Here is a 19,029-nt window from a genome sequence, read left to right as displayed (position 1 = left end):
TGTACGGCGGAAGAGCGTGTGGAAGCCGCCATCTTGCCTTAGGAAGCAGAGCGGCTGGGAGCGGCGGCCTGTCACAGCGACACCCCGACACACATCCCGAGAGGAGACACCGAGAGCCGCCGCCATGATCCTGCTGGAGGTCAACAACCGCATCATCGAGGAGACGCTCGGGCTAAAGTTCGAGAACGCGGCCGCCGGGTGAGGGGGACGGGCGGGTGTAAGGGGTGACGGACGGGTGTAAGGGGTGACGGACGGGTGTAGGGGGTGACGGGCGGGTGTAAGGGGTGACGGACGGGTGTAAGGGGTGACGGACGGGTGTAAGGGGTGACGGACGGGTGTGACGGGCGGGTGTAAGGGGGGACGGACGGGTGTGGCGGACGGGTGTAAGGGGGGACGGACGGGTGTCACGGACGGGTGTAAGGGGTGACGGGCGGGTGTAGGGGGTGACGGGCGGGTGTAAGGGGGGACGGGCGGGTGTAAGGGGGGACGGGCGGGTGTGACGGACGGGTGTAAGGGGTGACGGACGGGTGTAGGGGGTGACGGACGGGTGTAAGGGGTGACGGACGGGTGTAAGGGGTGACGGACGGGTGTAAGGGGTGACGGACGGGTGTAAGGGGTGACGGACGGGTGTAAGGGGTGACGGACGGGTGTAAGGGGTGACGGACGGGTGTGACGGGCGGGTGTAAGGGGGGACGGACGGGTGTGGCGGACGGGTGTAAGGGGGGACGGACGGGTGTGGCGGACGGGTGTAAGGGGGGACGGACGGGTGTCACGGACGGGTGTAGGGGGTGACGGGCGGGTGTAGGGGGTGACGGGCGGGTGTAGGGGGTGACGGGCGGGTGTAGGGGGTGACGGGCGGGTGTAGGGGGTGACGGGCGGGTGTAGGGGGTGACGGGCGGGTGTAAGGGGTGACGGGCGGGTGTAGGGGGTGACGGGCGGGTGTAGGGGGTGACGGGCGGGTGTAGGGGGTGACGGGCGGGTGTAGGGGGTGACGGGCGGGTGTAAGGGGGGACGGGCGGGTGTAAAGATATATATATATATATATATATATATATATATATATATATATATATATATATATATATATATATATATATACACACTCATACAGGAGGAGGATAATAAGTATATAATACACTGCTGTATACCTACACAGAATGGAGAGATATATACACACTCATACAGGGGGATAATAAGTATATAATACACTGCTGTATATCTACACAGAATGGAGAGATATATACACACTCATACAGGAGGGGGATAATAAGTATATAATACACTGCTGTATACCTACACAGAATGGCGATATATACACACTCATACAGGAGGATAATAAGTATATAATACACTGCTGTATACCTACACAGAATGGGGAGATATATACACACATACAGGAGGGGGATAATAAGTATATAATACACTGCTGTATACCTACACAGAATGGGGGGATATATACACACTCATACAGGAGGATAATAAGTATATAATACACTGCTGTATACCTACACAGAATGGGGAGATATATACACACTCATACAGGAGGAGGATAATAAGTATATAATACACTGCTGTATACCTACACAGAATGGGGAGATATATATACACACTCATACAGGGGGATAATACGTATATAATACACTGCTGTATACCTACACGGAATGGGGAGATATATACACACTCATACAGGGGGATAATACGTATATAATACACTGCTGTATACTACACAGAATGGGGAGATATATACACACACTCATACAGGAGGAGGATAATAAGTATATAATACACTGCTGTATACCTACACAGAATGGAGAGATATATACACACTCATACAGGAGGAGGATAATAAGTATATAATACACTATACACCCTCATACAGGAGGATAATAAGTATATAATACACTGCTGTATACCTACACAGAATGGGGAGATATATACACACTCATACAGGAGGAGGATAATAAGTATATAATACACTGCTGTATACCTACACAGAATGGAGAGATATATACACACTCATACAGGAGAGGGATAATAAGTATATAATACACTGCTGTATACCTACACAGAATGGGGGGATATATACACACTCATACAGGAGGATAAGTATATAATACACTGCTGTATACCTACACAGAATGGAGAGATATATACACACTCATACAGGAGAGGGATAATAAGTATATAATACACTGCTGTATACCTACACAGAATGGGGGGATATATACACACTCATACAGGAGGATAAGTATATAATACACTGCTGTATACCTACACAGAATGGGGGGATATATACACACTCATACAGGAGGATAATAAGTATATAATACACTGCTGTATACCTACACAGAATGGAGAGATATATACACACTCATACAGGAGAGGGATAATAAGTATATAATACACTGCTGTATACCTACACAGAATGGGGGGATATATACACACTCATACAGGAGGATAAGTATATAATACACTGCTGTATACCTACACAGAATGGGGGGATATATACACACTCATACAGGAGGATAATAAGTATATAATACACTGCTGTATACCTACACAGAATGGGGAGGTATATACACACTCATACAGGAGGATAATAAGTATATAATACACTGCTGTATACCTACACAGAATGGTGAGATATATACACACTCATACAGGAGAGGGATAATAAGTATATAATACACTACTGTATACCTACACAGAATGGGGAGGGGGTAATGTCACCTGTGAGATAGAGAATCTATAGAACATTCCAGATAATCACATTGTAGGATTTATAAAGAATTCACAATTTTATTAGTCACCGACTGTCCATCAGGAATTCTATAAGAAGCTCCTCCCATTCTGCCCTCATTACCTGCACCTGTCTCATCTTGTTACCTGTATAACAATCACCTGTCCTCACACTCATCACACTCCAGCTTCTCCACCATGGCCAGGACCACAGAGCTGTCTAAGGACACCAGGGATAACTCTGTAGACCTGCACAAGGCTGGGATGGGCTACAGGACAATAGGCAGCAGCTTGGTGAGAAGGCAACAACTTTTGATGCACTTATTAGAGAATGGAAGAAACATAAGATGACTGTCACTCATCCCCAGTCTGGGGCTCCATGTAAGATCTAATCACATGGGGTGAGGAGGATTCTGATAAAGGTCAGGAACCGGCCCAGAGCTACACGGGAGGACCTGGTCACTGACCTGCAGAGTCTCCACCAGTAACCAGTCCACCAGATCACCACCAGTAACACACTGTCATGGATTATAATCCTGCAGGACATACGAGGTCCCCCGGCCCTCAACGAGACATGTCCAGGTCCATGTGACCTCACCAGTGACCATCTGAATGATCCAGAGGAGACACGGGCGAAGGTCGTGGGGTCAGAGGAGACACGGGAGAAGGTCGTGGGGTCAGAGGAGACACGGGAGAAGGTCGTGGGGTCAGAGGAGACACGGGAGAAGGTCGTGGGGTCAGAGGAGACACGGGAGAAGGTCGTGGGGTCAGAGGAGACACGGGAGAAGGTCGTGGGGTCAGAGGAGACACGGGAGAAGGTCGTGGGGTCAGAGGAGACACGGGAGAAGGTCGTGGGGTCAGAGGAGACACGGGAGAAGGTCGTGGGGTCAGAGGAGACCAAAATTCAACTTCCTGGTATCAATCCTTCGACTGGAGGAAGATGGATGAGGACAACCCCAAGAACAGTCCCATCTGTGAAGCATGGGGGGGGGGGGGCATAATACTTTGGGGGTCTCCACGCCTGAACCTAATAGAAATTCTATGGAGGAGCTGATACCCCCAGCTAGAGGAGGGGGCAAAATCCCTGCTGAAGGGTCTGCAAACCTAGTCCGGACCCCCAGAAAACGTCCGGCCTCTGTAACTGCACCAGATAGGAGCCTCTTCTTCTATCACATCCTGATCCATGTAATTAAATGGTTCTAGTTCTGTAAAGGTCCTACAATGTGATTATCCGGAATGTTCTGTCTCTCACAGGTGGCCTATTACCCGCCCTCTCCACTCTGTGTATATATGTTAGTGATCTCCTCCTTGGCTCCCCCCTACACACAGCTGTTAGTTCTGCTCGGAGCTGCGGTGTGGTCACTTCCTCATTACATTACCTGCCCGGTCCTGTCTGCCGCCCCCTCCCCCCCCTCTGCTGCTATCACAGGGCTGCAGGAATGCTACTCAGGGCACAAGGGGTTACACATGACGCAACCCCTCAAATGTGGGGGGAGGGAGGGGCTGCTCTGTTATGGGGGTCACTGGCGGTGGGGGTTGTGGTCACTGGCGGTGGGGGTTGTGGTCACTGGCGGTGGGGGTTGTAGTCACTGTAGGTCACTGGCGGTGGGGGTTGTGGTCACTGGCGGTGGGGGTTGTGGTCACTGTAGGTCACTGGCGGTGGGGGTTGTAGTCACTAGGTCACTGGCGGTGGGGGTTGTAGTCACTGTAGGTCACTGGCGGTGGGGGTTGTGGTCACTGTAGGTCACTGGCGGTGGGGGTTGTAGTCACTGTAGGTCACTGGCGGTGGGGGTTGTAGTCACTAGGTCACTGGCGGTGGGGGTTGTAGTCACTGTAGGTCACTGGCGGTGGGGGTTGTGGTCACTGTAGGTCACTGGCGGTGGGGGTTGTGGTCACTGTAGGTCACTGGCGGTGGGGGTTGTAGTCACTGTAGGTCACTGGCGGTGGGGGTTGTGGTCACTGTAGGTCACTGGCGGTGGGGGTTGTAGTCAGGGCCGGATTAAGGTTGGTGGAGGCCCCGGGCGACAACCCCCCCCCTCAAAAGAAAACAATACCATGATCTATAGGCTGCTTACTGTAGGCGACTTAGCACAGCCCCCTCCTCGCTCCTGGCTGTATGGCTCAGCATCCTCCTCTGTTATGCAAGTGGTCACTAGAGGCTGCAGTGCAGGGGAAGATGCAAGGCCCTAGAGACAGAAGTGGGGGGGATAAGTATCAGAGTGTATTCCCACATTGTGTGTGTGTTAATAACGCAATGTGAGAACACAGCACTTTCTGTGCGCTCTTACCCACTGTGTCAGGGCCCTATTACATGGCCTGATATCCTGGGTAAGCAGCACCGTTCTGCTAGGGTTTAGGCTGGTGGGGGCCCCTAAGTGGTGGAGGCCCCGGGGCACGTGCCCTCCCTTTAATCCGGCCCTGGTTGTAGTCACTGTAGGTCACTGGCGGTGGGGGTTGTGGTCACTGGCGGTGGGGGTTGTGGTCACTGTAGGTCACTGGCGGTGGGGGTTGTGGTCACTGGCGGTGGGGGTTGTAGTCACTGGCGGTCACTGGCGGTGGGGGTTGTGGTCACTGTAGGGATGTCACGATACCAGAATTTTAAGTTCGATACCGATACCAGCTTTCTTATTTCGATACTCGATACTAAATAAAGTTTGGAAAAAAAAACATGTAAAAATACAAATATACTGTAATTTTCCCCCGCCCAGACTGCAAATATGATGCCCCTATGTACAACATTTTTATTTGTCTGACTTTTTGATCACTGATACTTTTTATCGTTCTGACAATTATGCATGCAATGGTTGCCAAATACATGTATGTTCCTTTTTTTTTTTTTTTTTTTTTTTACTTATTTTGAAAAAAAAAAAAAAGGGAAAAGGGGGGATTATTGGAACCTTTATTATTTTTTTTTTAAAAAAACCACTTTTTATTTCCCCTCTACCTCGCAGCATACCTCCCTATGCACTACAATACTCAGCATACCTTCTTACGCACTACAAGTCCCAGCATACCTTCTTGTGGGGAGTTGTGCACAAGGTATGCTGGGAGTTGTAGTGCACAAGGAGGTATGCTGGGTTTTGTAGTGCATTGGGAGGTATGCTGGGAGTTGTAGTGCACAAGGAGGTATGCTGGGAGTTGTAGTGCACAAGGAGGTATGCTGGCATGTTGTGTCAGGAGGCTGCTGCCCAACTGCAACTTCCAGCATACCTCTTTGTGCACTACAACTCCCAACCTAGCTCCTTGTGCACTACAACTCCCCACAAGAAGGTATGCTGGGGGTTGCAGTTGTGCATTAGCAACCTCCTGACACAACAACTCCCAGCATACCTTCGTATGCACTAAAACCCCCACATACCTCCTTGTGTACTGCAACTCCCCACAAGAAGGTATGCTGGGAGTTGTAGTGGACACTGAGGTATGCTTGAACTTGTAGTGCACAAGGAGGCTGCTAATGCACAACTGCAACACCCAGCATACCTTCTTGTGGGGAGTTGTTGTGCACAAGGAGGTATGGTGGGAGTTTCAGTTGTGCAGCAGCAACCTCCTGGCACAACAACTCCCAGCAGCATACCACCTTGTGCACTACAACTCCCAGCATACTTCCTTGTGCACAAAGAGGTATGCTGTGGGTTGAACTAGTACACAACAAGGTATGCTGCTGAGAGTTGTAGTGCAGTAGCAGCCTCCTGACACAACTCCCAGCGTACCTCCTTGTGCACAACTCCCCACAAAAAGAAATGCTGGGAGTTGTTCTACTGTGGCGGCGGGCCCTGGGGGGATGGCGACAGGATTGTGGAGGGACCCCACTGCAGCGGCAGGTCCTGGTGGGAGAGCTAAAGGGTGCAGGGAACCCCACTGTATTAGTGGGTCCTGGAGTGTGCGGGGGACCCCCGCTGCATCGGCGGCTCCTGAAAGGTAGAGAACTGGAGGGTGCGGGGGACGCCGCTGCACCAGCCGGTCCCGGGGTGGGGAGACTGATAATGGTTAAATGACTGCCGCCCACGGGATCACAGGCCGCAGTCATTAGCAGTGGGGGCCACTCCATATGCAGCAGACCTCTGCTGCATACGAAGCGGCTTGGGAGGGATTAAATGCCGCTGTCAGTTGTGACAGCGGCATGTACAAATAGCCGACACTAGCGATCGCTATGTGCCGGCTATTTGAATTCTGCGCCGTCGGGAGCTGAGAGCGCGCGGGCGGAGGAGGGGACGGCAGGGGGCAGTACCCAGAGAACATAGCCGGCGCTCAGTTACCTGCCGGCCATGTTCTCTGAACTATACTTCATGTTAAGTTGCGCTATTACGCTACTTAACGGTACCGAACCGTTTTTCTGCCCAAAATATCGATAGTAGTATTGATATTTCGGTGCATCGTGCATCACTAAGTCACTGTAGGTCACTGGCGATGGGGGTTGTAGTCACTGTAGGTCACTGGCGATGGGGGTTGTAGTCACTGGCAATGGGGGTTGTGGTCACTGTAGGTCACTGGCGGTGGGGGTTGTGGTCACTGTAGGTCACTGGCGATGGGGGTTGTAGTCACTGGCGATGGGGGTTGTGGTCACTGTAGGTCACTGGCGGTGGGGGTTGTAGTCACTGGCGGTGGGGGTTGTAGTCACTGGCAATGGGGGTTGTGGTCACTGTAGGTCACTGGCGGTGGGGGTTGTAGTCACTGGCGGTGGGGGTTGTGGTCACTGTAGGTCACTGGCGGTGGGGGTTGTAGTCACTGGCGGTGGGGGTTGTGGTCACTGGGCAGGTTAAGTCTATTGTCTCCAGGATCCAGTCTGACTATAAGAATCTTGTTATATGTTTGTGGGTTCCTGGGTTGAGGGCTGAGCGCTCAGGGGGGCCCGGGGTCTCTTGTCTCCCTTGAGTCGGGGGCTTAGAGCTTAGGGGTTTCTTGGGGTCTCTTGTCTCCTTTGGGTTGGGAAATGAGCGCTCGGGGGTCTGGGGGGTCTCTTGTCTCCCTTGGGTCGGGGGCTGAAAACTTGGGAGTCTCTTGTCTCACACTGATAATGTTTTGCTCTTCTCCCCCCTCCCCCAGGAACAAGCCGGAGGCGGTGGAGGTGACATTCGCAGGTAGTACTGTTTATATGTCATAGATGGGAAGAATAATCAGGATCAGACGGGCATAGTGGAGCTGAGGGGCGTCACATGGGGGTCACCCAGCTTTCCTGGGCCCTGAATGACAGATACAGCAGTTTGTGTCTCCTGATCCCTCCGCTCCTCTATCCTCTGCAGGATCAGCTGGGGGGCATCACACGGGGGTTTCCTGGGGTCAGATAAGATGCCATAGTGTACCTCTCACATGCTGCTGTCCGTAATTCCCCCCAGATTTTGATGGCGTTCTCTACCACATCTCTAACCCCAATGGAGACAAAGCCAAAGTGATGATCAGCATCTCCCTCAAGTTCTACAAGGAGCTGCAGGATCACGGAGCTGATGAGGTATGATAGGGAGGGGTATATATGTGTGTGTATTATCGGTATATGTGTATGTGTGTATTTTATATATATATGTGTGTGTATTATATGTGTATATATGTGTATGCATGTTTATTATAGTTGTGTGTGTGTGTGTGTATTAAATGTGTGTGTATTTTTATTTATATATATAATAATAATAAGTGTGTGTATTATGTGTATGTATGTGTTTATTATATGTGTGTACACTGTGTATGTGTGTATTATGTATGTATGTGTGTGTAATATATATTAAAGGGGAACTCCAGGTAGAGGTTAAAAAAATGAAACTTCTGCAGAAGCATATAGCGTTACTTACCTATCTATCCCAGTTTTGAAACTACCAAAGATCCATTTGTTTTGTGGGGTATTTTATGTATTGTGTTTCTGTACTTCCTGGTTGAGCAGTTCCCAGAATGCAGTACTGGTCCCAGAATGCAATGCTTTGCCTCAGCTGTTCATCACAGTCCACCACCCTGCCCATTCCCCGCCCAAATCTGTTGCATAACATCTAGGCTGTGTTCACACATTGCAGTTTCATTGTGTTACTGAATTATTTGCAGTACTTTATCATTTCATTGTGGTCCCACCCGCACAGCACGCTGTATTCTCTACCTATAACACCACACATCACGCTGTATTCTCTACCTGTAACACCACACAGCGCTGTATTCTGTACCTGTAACACCACACAGCCCTGTATTCTCTACCTGTAACACCACACAGCACTGTATTCTCTACCTGTAACACCACACAGCACTGTATTCTCTACCTGTAACACCACACAGCACACTGTATTCTCTACCTGTAACACCACACAGCACTGTATTCTCTACCTGTAACACCACACAGCCCTGTATTCTCTACCTGTAACACCACACAGCACTGTATTCTCTACCTGTAACACCACACAGCACTGTATTCTCTACCTGTAACACCACACAGCACGCTGTATTCTCTCCCTGTAACACTACACAGCACGCTGTATTCTCTACCTGTAACACCACACAGCACTGTATTCTCTACCTGTAACACCACACAGCACTGTATTCTCTACCTGTAACACCACACATCACGCTGTATTCTCTACCTGTAACATCACACAGCACTGTATTCTCTACCTGTAACACCACACAGCACGCTGTATTCTCTACCTGTAACACCACACAGCACTGTATTCTCTACCTGTAACACCACACAGCACACTGTATTCTCTACCTGTAACACCACACAGCACACTGTATTCTCTACCTGTAACACCACACAGCACGCTGTATTCTCTACCTGTAACACCACACAGCACGCTGTATTCTCTACCTGTAACACCACACAGCACACTGTATTCTCTGCCTGTAACACCACACAGCACTGTATTCTCTACCTGTAATACCACACAGCACGCTGTATTCTCTACCTGTAACACCACACAGCACGCTGTATTCCCTACCTGTAACACCACACAGCACGCTGTATTCTCTACCTGTAACACCACACAGCACTGTATTCTCTACCTGTAACACCACACAGCACACTGTATTCTCTACCTGTAACACCACACAGCACACTGTATTCTCTACCTGTAACACCACACAGCACTGTATTCTCTACCTGTAACACCACACAGCGCTGTATTCTCTACCTGTAACACCACACAGCGCTGTATTCTCTACCTGTAACACCACACAGCACGCTGTATTCTCTACCTGTAACACCACACAGCACGCTGTATTCTCTACCTGTAACACCACACAGCACTGTATTCTCTACCTGTAACACCACACAGCACTGTATTCTCTACCTGTAACACCACACAGCACTGTATTCTCTACCTGTAACACCACACAGCACGCTGTATTCTCTACCTGTAACACCACACAGCACACTGTATTCTCTACCTGTAACACCACACAGCGCTGTATTCTCTACCTGTAACACCACACAGCGCTGTATTCTCTACCTGTAACACCACACAGCACGCTGTATTCTCTACCTGTAACACCACACAGCACGCTGTATTCTCTACCTGTAACACCACACAGCACGCTGTATTCTCTACCTGTAACACCACACAGCACTGTATTCTCTACCTGTAACACCACACAGCACCCTTTATTCTCTACCTGTAACACCACACAGCACACTATATTCTCTACCTGTAACACCACACAGCACTGTATTCTCTACCTGTAACACCACACAGCACGCTGTATTCTCTACCTGTAACACCACACAGCACACTGTATTCTCTACCTGTAACACCACACAGCACTGTATTCTCTACCTGTAACACCACACAGCACGCTGTATTCTCTACCTGTAACACCACACAGCACTGTATTCTCTACCTGTAACACCACACAGCACTGTATTCTCTACCTGTAACACCACACAGCACGCTGTATTCTCTACCTGTAACACCACGCTGTATTCTCTACCTGTAACACCACGCTGTATTCTCTACCTGTAACACCACACAGCACGCTGTATTCTCTACCTGTAACACCACACAGCACACAGTATTCTCTACCTGTAACACCACACAGCACGCTGTATTCTCTACCTGTAACACCACACAGCACGCTGTATTCTCTGCCTGTACCTGTACCTCTACCTGGTGGATCACTCAGGGGATTGGGGGATCCAGCCCCGCCTCCTGTGACATAACACCCCGCCCCATGTCTGCATCATCAGCCTGATCTCAGCAAACACACACAATGTGGGACAGAGGCATGGAATATTTGTCTCCTGGGGGGGGATAGCAGAAGGAGCAGGAGACAATGTGGTTTGGCACAGGGGCCATTTTTCTTCACTTCCTGGATTTCTATCAGCTACCAGTGTGGCAGAACCGTACAGATATGATAATACATTAGACACATCTATATAACTTGGGGGCCATGCCTGCCACTCTGCTTCTTAGGGAGCGGACGTCTGTAAGTCTGGTGCCGCATCCCGATGGAGGAACTAAGGGAATGCGCCGGCTTCAGTGCCCAGAGAGGGAGACACAGCATCATGGAGCCATTGCAGATACCCAGTGATGAAGAACGGCCCCACTATCTTCCTGTCCCGTGTGTGACAGTGTCCCGTGTGGGTTACTGTCAGACCAGTAGCGGTGGCCTCATCTCTGAACCTTCTGTGTAAGCTGGGGCTCCTGTTCCAGTTGGTGTGTCACCCACTCTGGATCATCCTCTGTGAGATGCCATCTGTGTGTACCAAGTGCGTGATAAGTAATGAGTCGTGCACGGAACTGGGTCAGCATGGGACTCATCTACGGCAACCAGATCCCCCAGCATCGGCCCAGCGTCCTCTGGGACCCCCCTCCCCCAGCATCGGCCCAGCGTCCTCTGGGACCCCGCTCCCCCAGCGCCCTCTGGGACCCTGCTCCCCCAGCGCCCTCTGGGACCCATATTCCCTGCAGGTCTCTGACATTGTGTAGGGGGGCACCATTGCTGTCAGGCTCCGCCAGCCTCTGCTTCATTTATGGTAGAGAACAAATTATCTTAAGTAATGTGAGTGCGGTTGGGGGCAGGATGTGTCAGACTTCCTGAGTGAGTACCCCCCCCCTCCCCCCGGCTGCTGCTGGACACTACAGCTATTATACTGTATTGAATGTATCCTGCAGTCCCAGCGCCTCTGTCATTCATATTTTGTGTTGCAGAATTATGAGCTGACTTGTAGAGTAGGCTTTAAGAGCATGCTGGGAGTTGTAGTGCCACCACAATTGTAGTCTAAATCTTTGATTCTTCTTTTTTACAGGTTCTTAAGAAAGTCTATGGCAGCTTCCTGATCGCTCCTGAACCAGGTGAGAGATCTGTTACCCTCCATACCGCCCCCCCCCCCCCTCCTCCATGCTGGGCACCCACCTCCTCCTCTATACGGGGCGACACCACCACCACATCCTCAATCTCCATACCAGGCTTCCGCCCTCCCCCCACCCCCATAGCCTTGATAACACCTGTCCAAGATTTTGCTGTTTAACAAATTGGAAAGTGTGCAGTATGAACCAGACCAAAGCCAATGATGTCTGTGTGAAGATGCCATGTGGTCACTGACGTGTCTCAGCGCCATAATGTGCTCTTGTTTCTCAGGATACAATGTGTCTCTGCTGTACGACCTGGAGGACCTTCCCCCAAACCGCGACTCTGTCATCCACCAGGCCGGCATGCTGAAGAGGAACTGCTTCGCCTCCGTCTTCGAGAAATACTTTAGGTTCCAGGAAGAGGGAAGAGATGGAGAGAGAAGAGCCGTCATCCACTACCGGGATGACGAGACCATGTAAGTTCTCCACTACTGGGACGATGACACCGTGTAAGTTCTCCACCCCCCGGGAATATAGTCACTACCGGGACAACAAGACCATGTCAAATCTCCACTACTGGGATTATAGTCACTACGGGGATGATGAGACCATGTAAGTTCTCCACCCTTTGACTCCCAGTGGCTGCAGAAGATGGATGCAGGTCTAGAGAGTCAAATGCAAGAGGGTTGGAGATGAAGCATATGCAAAGTTTCTGTACGTTGTTCGTTCATCTCTAGTCGCCATCCATACTACCCCAAGGTGCACAAACATCAGAGCTGGGGGATGGGCAGTATATAGATGAGGTCTCATTGTGCTGGTTCCCTCTGTAGGTACGTGGAGTCTAAGAAGGATCGTGTGACAGTTGTGTTTAGCACGGTGTTCAAGGACGACGACGATGTGGTGATCGGGAAGGTGTTCATGCAGGTAGTCACCTCGTACCGCGTATGCTGTCTAGTCACCTCATAGCCTTCGTCTCTTGCGATTATGCGTCTCACCAAGTATTTTTATTATAGGAGTTTAAGGAGGGACGCCGCGCCAGTCACACAGCTCCTCAGGTTCTTTTCAGCCATCGTGAGCCCCCCCTAGAGCTGAAAGACACTGACGCAGCGGTGGGAGATAACATTGGATACATCACATTCGGTGAGTGTGTGCTAAGAATTAGAGCATCAGGGTGAGAATCTGGGCACTGGTGCGGATGGGGGCGAGATCCCGGGCACTGGTGGCCGCGGTCCGGTTGCTGGGGCCGCCCTGTGGCCGCGGTCCGGTTGCTGGGGCCGCCCTGTGGCCCTGTTAGGGCTGAGCTGCTGCAGCGCACCCTTTATAATAGTCTTCTGGAGGTTCACATTGGTTTAGTTGTCCTTCAGCTAATGTCTCTTTCCTTCCTCCAGTGCTCTTCCCGCGTCACACCAACGCCAATGCACGGGACAACACCATCAATCTCATCCACACCTTCCGGGATTACCTGCATTACCACATCAAGTGCTCCAAGGTGAGACCTCTGGGGGCCACAAAGTGACCGCACTGTCTGTGATACCCCACAGATCTATATGGTTACTATGATTGTCCAAGGGCCTCCACAGTGTATTATATCCCACGTATCTTACCAATAGGCATACATCCATACTCGCATGAGAGCGAAGACATCTGACTTCCTCAAGGTACTGAACAGAGCTCGTCCTGACGCTGAGAGAAAGGAGATGAAGACCATATCGTAAGTCCATCATTACTGGGGTGCGGGGTATATTAGGAAGCAGTGTGGTATACAGAGGGGTAACCGGATAACATATCTGCAGGTGTAACCATTACTGGGGTGCCGGGTATATTAGGAAGCAGTGTGGTATACAGAGGGGGATAACCGGATAACATATCTGCAGGCGTACCCATTACTGGGGTGCGGGGTATATTAGGAAGCAGTGTGGTATACGGAGGGGGATAACCGGATAACATATCTGCAGGTGTAACCATTACCGGGGTGCCGGGTATATTAGGAAGCAGTGTGGTATACAGAGGGGTAACCGGATAACATATCTGCAGGTGTAACCATTACTGGGGTGCGGGGTATAGTAGGAAACAGTGAGGTATACAGAGGGGTAACCGGATAACATATCTGCAGGTGTAACCATTACCGGGGTGCCGGGTATATTAGGAAGCAGTGTGGTATACAGAGGGGTAACCGGATAACATATCTGCAGGTGTAACCATTACTGGGGTGCGGGGTATAGTAGGAAACAGTGAGGTATACAGAGGGGTAACCGGATAACATATCTGCAGGTGTAACCATTACCGGGGTGCCGGGTATATTAGGAAGCAGTGTGGTATACAGAGGGGTAACCGGATAACATATCTGCAGGTGTAACCATTACCGGGGTGCCGGGTATATTAGGAAGCAGTGTGGTATACAGAGGGGTAACCGGATAACATATCTGCAGGTGTAACCATTACTGGGGTGCGGGGTATAGTAGGAAACAGTGAGGTATACAGAGGGGTAACCGGATAACATATCTGCAGGTGTAACCATTACCGGGGTGCCGGGTATATTAGGAAGCAGTGTGGTATACAGAGGGGTAACCGGATAACATATCTGCAGGTGTAACCATTACCGGGGTGCCGGGTATATTAGGAAGCAGTGTGGTATACAGAGAGGTAACCGGATAACATATCTGCAGGTGTAACCATTACCAGGGTGCCGGGTATATTAGGAAGCAGTGTGGTATACAGAGGGGTAACTGGATAACACATCGCATATCTGCAGGTGTACCCAGTGCGTGTGTGTCGGGTATATTAGGAAACAGTGTGGTATACAGAGGGTTAAGCAGATATCTGCAGGAATAATATAACAGGGTTGTCCAGGGTATTAAGTGTGAGGTTTTCTGTTCCTTCCGGGTTCTCCGCCCTGATAGAACACAATGTGGTTTGTAGCGTTGTTGGGCAGCGATGTTATCTGCACATACCTGTGGTCAGGGACAGAAGCTTCCGGGCCTCTCTGCCGCTGGGTATGAGGAGGTGATGTCCCGTCTCCTGGCAGGGCTCTGTGATTGCTGCTCCATTATATTGATGTTGTCCTAGGGAGCTGTAATGGTGCGTTTACACGGACAGATTATTGAAGCCAAAGCCAGGAATGGATGTAAAAAGGGGAGAGATTTCAGTCTTTCTTATATGACCTGTTCTCTGTTTATAGTCTTTTCCTAGCTTTGGCTTGAATGATCTGCCAGATAAATCTCTGTGTAAACGCACCATAAGGCTCACTTCATACTGTGTTCCAGCTATACGTCTGATCCCCCTATGTGTACAGTGCAGCGGGGTCCTATTCACTTTGGTGGTCCACATTTACTCGAGTAGTAACTATGTTCTGGCCGCTTCCCGTTATTTGCTAGTTGTGCACACGGCACTATTACAGGATATTAAACACATGAGAGCAGCTCAAACATTCTCCTTAACTGTATAGCTCTATATAGCTGCGCTGCATTAACGCAGTGTGAACCTAGTCTCGCCAGTAGTGTCATAAGACATCTCACATCAGATTTGTCCTGGTGCTGTATGGGTTGTGGTGCAGATTGCCTCCCCTTCACTGTGCCATATTGTGGAGTTAGAGAAGTCTGGGCAGGTTGGACTTCCACACTACTGACCTTTGTGTTATCCAGGGCACAAGCCGCCATGTCTGTCTGACAGCAGCCTTTTATTACTCTCCCCTATTCAGAATATATGCATACAGGGGAGATGGCGGGCAGCTGAAGGAGCTTTGAGATGATGGCTGCAGTATCTTTTATATCCGGCGTTTATGGCGGGACACTAAACTAATTTCACTTGATTTTGTTTTCTGATTAAATGGTTATTTCTTTCTACAGGGGCAAGACCTTTGCCACTCGCTGAGCGCGTGGATGACACCAAGTCAATGCCGTTATGAAGCACCAAAATCCCCCGGGTGTCAGGATTCTGGGCAGGCGGCTGTCACAGGATTCTGGGCAGGCGGCTGCCGTGTGACATCGGGGTTTGGTTAAGTCATATTCAGTATATTTGAAGCTGTGCTTTGCTAAGACGGAATTGGAACAAAACAGATGAGCGAGACGTCCTCTGTTTTCTTCATGTCCCTCTACTCCGCGCCATCTTCTGCTTTCTGTACTTGTTTTCTTATTAAAGACAAAATCCTGGTGAAAAATGTCATGCAAGCAATGTTTTTGGAATTGTTAAATAAATCTTTCTACCCGGTTTCGGCGTGTTCACTTTTAATCTTACATTTGTGTAATATGGCCCCATAAACATATAGGGTTTGGGGTTTTTCTTGCTTTTTGGATATAGATTTTAGCAACTTTATAGTCTAGATTAAAAAAAAAATATCCTGTTTTCTTAAGGTAGTATGTGCAGGAGAGGAGGAGACCTCACAGGAAGCATCAGTAGAGAGAGAGGAGAGAACCTGCAGGAGAGGAGGAGATATCACAGCATCAGTATAGAGAGGAGAGAACCTACAGCAGAATGTGCAGGAGAGGAGGAGACATCACAGGAAGCATCAGTATAGAAAGGAGAGAACCTGCAGGAGAGGAGGAGATATCACAGCATCAGTATAGAAAGGAGAGAGAACCTGCAGGAGAGGAGGAGATATCACAGCATCAGTATAGAGAGGAGAGAACCTACAGCAGAATGTGCAGGAGAGGAGGAGACATCACAGCATCAGTATAGAGAGGAGAGAACCTACGGCAGAATGTGCAGGAGAGGAGGAGACATCACAGAAAGCATCAGTATAAAGAGAAAACCTACGGCAGAATGTGCAGGAGAGGAGGAGACATCACAGCATCAGTATAGAGAGGAGAGAACCTACGGCAGAATGTGCAGGAGAGGAGGAGACATCACAGAAAGCATCAGTATAAAGAGAAAACCTACGGCAGAATGTGCAGGAGAGGAGGAGACATCACAGCATCAGTATAGAGAGGAGAGAACCTACGGCAGAATGTGCAGGAGAGGAGGAGACATCACAGAAAGCATCAGTATAAAGAGAAAACCTACGGCAGAATGTGCAGGAGAGGAGGAGACATCACAGCATCAGTATAGAGAGGAGAGAACCTACGGCAGAATGTGCAGGAGAGGAGGAGACATCACAGAAAGCATCAGTATAAAGAGAAAACCTACGGCAGAATGTGCAGGAGAGGAGGAGACATCACAGCATCAGTATAGAGAGGAGAGAACCTACGGCAGAATGTGCAGGAGAGGAGGAGACATCACAAAGCATCAGTATAAAGAGAAAACCTACGGCAGAATGTGCAGGAGAGGAGGAGACATCACAGCATCAGTATAGAGAGGAGAGAACCTACGGCAGAATGTGCAGGAGAGGAGGAGACATCACAGAAAGCATCAGTATAAAGAGAAAACCTACGGCAGAATGTGCAGGAGAGGAGGATACATCACAGCATCAGTATAGAGAGGAGAGAGAACCTACGGCAGAATGTGCAGGAGAGGAGGAGACATCACAGCATCAGTATAGAGAGGAGAGAGAACCTACGGCAGAATGTGCAGGAGAGGAGGAGACCTCACAGCATCAGTATAGAAAGGAGAGAGAACCTGCAGGAGAGGAGGAGACATCACAGCATCAGTATAGAGAGGAGAGAACCTACGGCAGAATGTGCAGGAGAGGAGGAGACATCACAGAAAGCATCAGTATAAAGAGAAAACCTACGGCAGAATGTGCAGGAGAGGAGGAGACATCACAGCATCAGTATAGAGAGGAGAGAGAACCTACGGCAGAATGTGCAGGAGAGGAGGAGACATCACAGCATCAGTATAGAGAGGAGAGAGAACCTACGGCAGAATGTGCAGGAGAGGGGACATCACAGCATCAGTATAGAGAGGAGAGAGAACCTACGGCAGAATGTGCAGGAGAGGAGGAGACATCACAGCATCAGTATAGAGAGGAGGAGACATCACAGGAAGTATCAGTATAGAGAGGAGAGAGAACCTACAGCAGAATGTGGAGGAGACATCACAGCATCAGTATAGAGAGGAGAGAACCTAGGGCAGAATGTGCAGGAGAGGAGGAGACATCACAGGAAGTATCAGTATAAAGAGAAAACCTACGGCAGAATGTGCAGGAGAGGAGGAGACATCACAGCATCAGTATAGAGAGGAGAGAACCTACGGCAGGAATGTGCAGGAGAAGAGGAGACATCACAGCATCAGTATAGAGAGGAGAGAACCTACGGCATAATGTGCAGGAGAGGAGGAGACATCACAGCATCAGTATAGAGAGGAGAAAACCTACGGCAGAATGTGCAGGAGAGGAGGAGACATCACAGCATCAGTATAGAGAGGAGAGAACCTACGGCATAATGTGCAGGAGAGGAGGAGACATCACAGCATCAGTATAGAGAGGAGGGAGAACCTACGGCATAATGTGCAGGAGAGGAGGAGACATCACAGCATCAGTATAGAGAGGAGAGAACCTAGGGCAGAATGTGCAGGAGAGGAGGAGACATCACAGGAAGTATCAGTATAGAGAGGAGAGAACCTACGGCAGAATGTGCAGGAGAGGAGGAGACATCACAGCATCAGTATAGAGAGGAGAGAACCTACGGCATAATGTGCAGGAGAGGAGGAGACATCACAGCATCAGTATAGAGAGGAGAAAACCTACGGCAGAATGTGCAGGAGAGGAGGAGACATCACAGCATCAGTATAGAGAGGAGAGAACCTACGGCATAATGTGCAGGAGAGGAGGAGACATCACAGCATCAGTATAGAGAGGAGAGAGAACCTACGGCATAATGTGCAGGAGAGGAGGAGACATCACAGCATCAGTATAGAGAGGAGAGAACCTACGGCAGAATGTGCAGGAGAGGAGGAGACATCACAGCTTCAGTATAGAGAGAGGAGAGAACCTACGGCAGAATGTGCAGGAGAGGGGGAGACATCACAGCATCAGTATAGAGAGGAGAGAACCTACGGCAGAATGTGCAGGAGAGGAGGAGACATCACAGCTTCAGTATAGAGAGAGGAGAGAACCTACGGCAGAATGTGCAGGAGAGGGGGAGACATCACAGCATCAGTA

General features: G+C 49.8%; 1 protein-coding gene across 1 annotated transcript; it reads left to right on the top strand.

Moving 5' to 3' along the window:
- Positions 1-11: 11 nt before the first annotated feature.
- On the top strand, positions 12-16,202 carry ARPC2 (actin related protein 2/3 complex subunit 2). Its single transcript, XM_069982315.1, has 10 exons — positions 12-198; positions 7,783-7,817; positions 8,073-8,185; positions 11,954-11,999; positions 12,286-12,472; positions 12,827-12,920; positions 13,010-13,136; positions 13,385-13,485; positions 13,607-13,707; positions 15,842-16,202. The coding sequence occupies exons 1-10, from the start codon at positions 125-127 to the stop codon at positions 15,864-15,866; spliced, it is 903 nt and encodes a 300-aa protein (XP_069838416.1). The 5' UTR covers positions 12-124; the 3' UTR covers positions 15,867-16,202.
- Positions 16,203-19,029: the final 2,827 nt, after the last annotated feature.

Source organism: Dendropsophus ebraccatus, chromosome 9, assembly GCF_027789765.1.
Source record: "Dendropsophus ebraccatus isolate aDenEbr1 chromosome 9, aDenEbr1.pat, whole genome shotgun sequence".
In the NCBI taxonomy this organism is placed as follows: Eukaryota; Metazoa; Chordata; class Amphibia; order Anura; family Hylidae; genus Dendropsophus; species Dendropsophus ebraccatus.
This window is presented reverse-complemented; position numbering and strand designations above follow the sequence as displayed.

Coding starts and splice junctions, on each gene's coding strand:
- ARPC2 (XM_069982315.1), top strand. CDS start 125: ATGATCCTGCTGGAGGTCAACAACCGCATCATCGAGGAGACGCTCGGG. Junction 12,921..13,009: donor TCGGGAAGGTGTTCATGCAG/GTAGTCACCTCG, acceptor TTTTTATTATAG/GAGTTTAAGGAGGGACGCCG. Junction 13,708..15,841: donor AAGGAGATGAAGACCATATC/GTAAGTCCATCA, acceptor TTCTTTCTACAG/GGGCAAGACCTTTGCCACTC.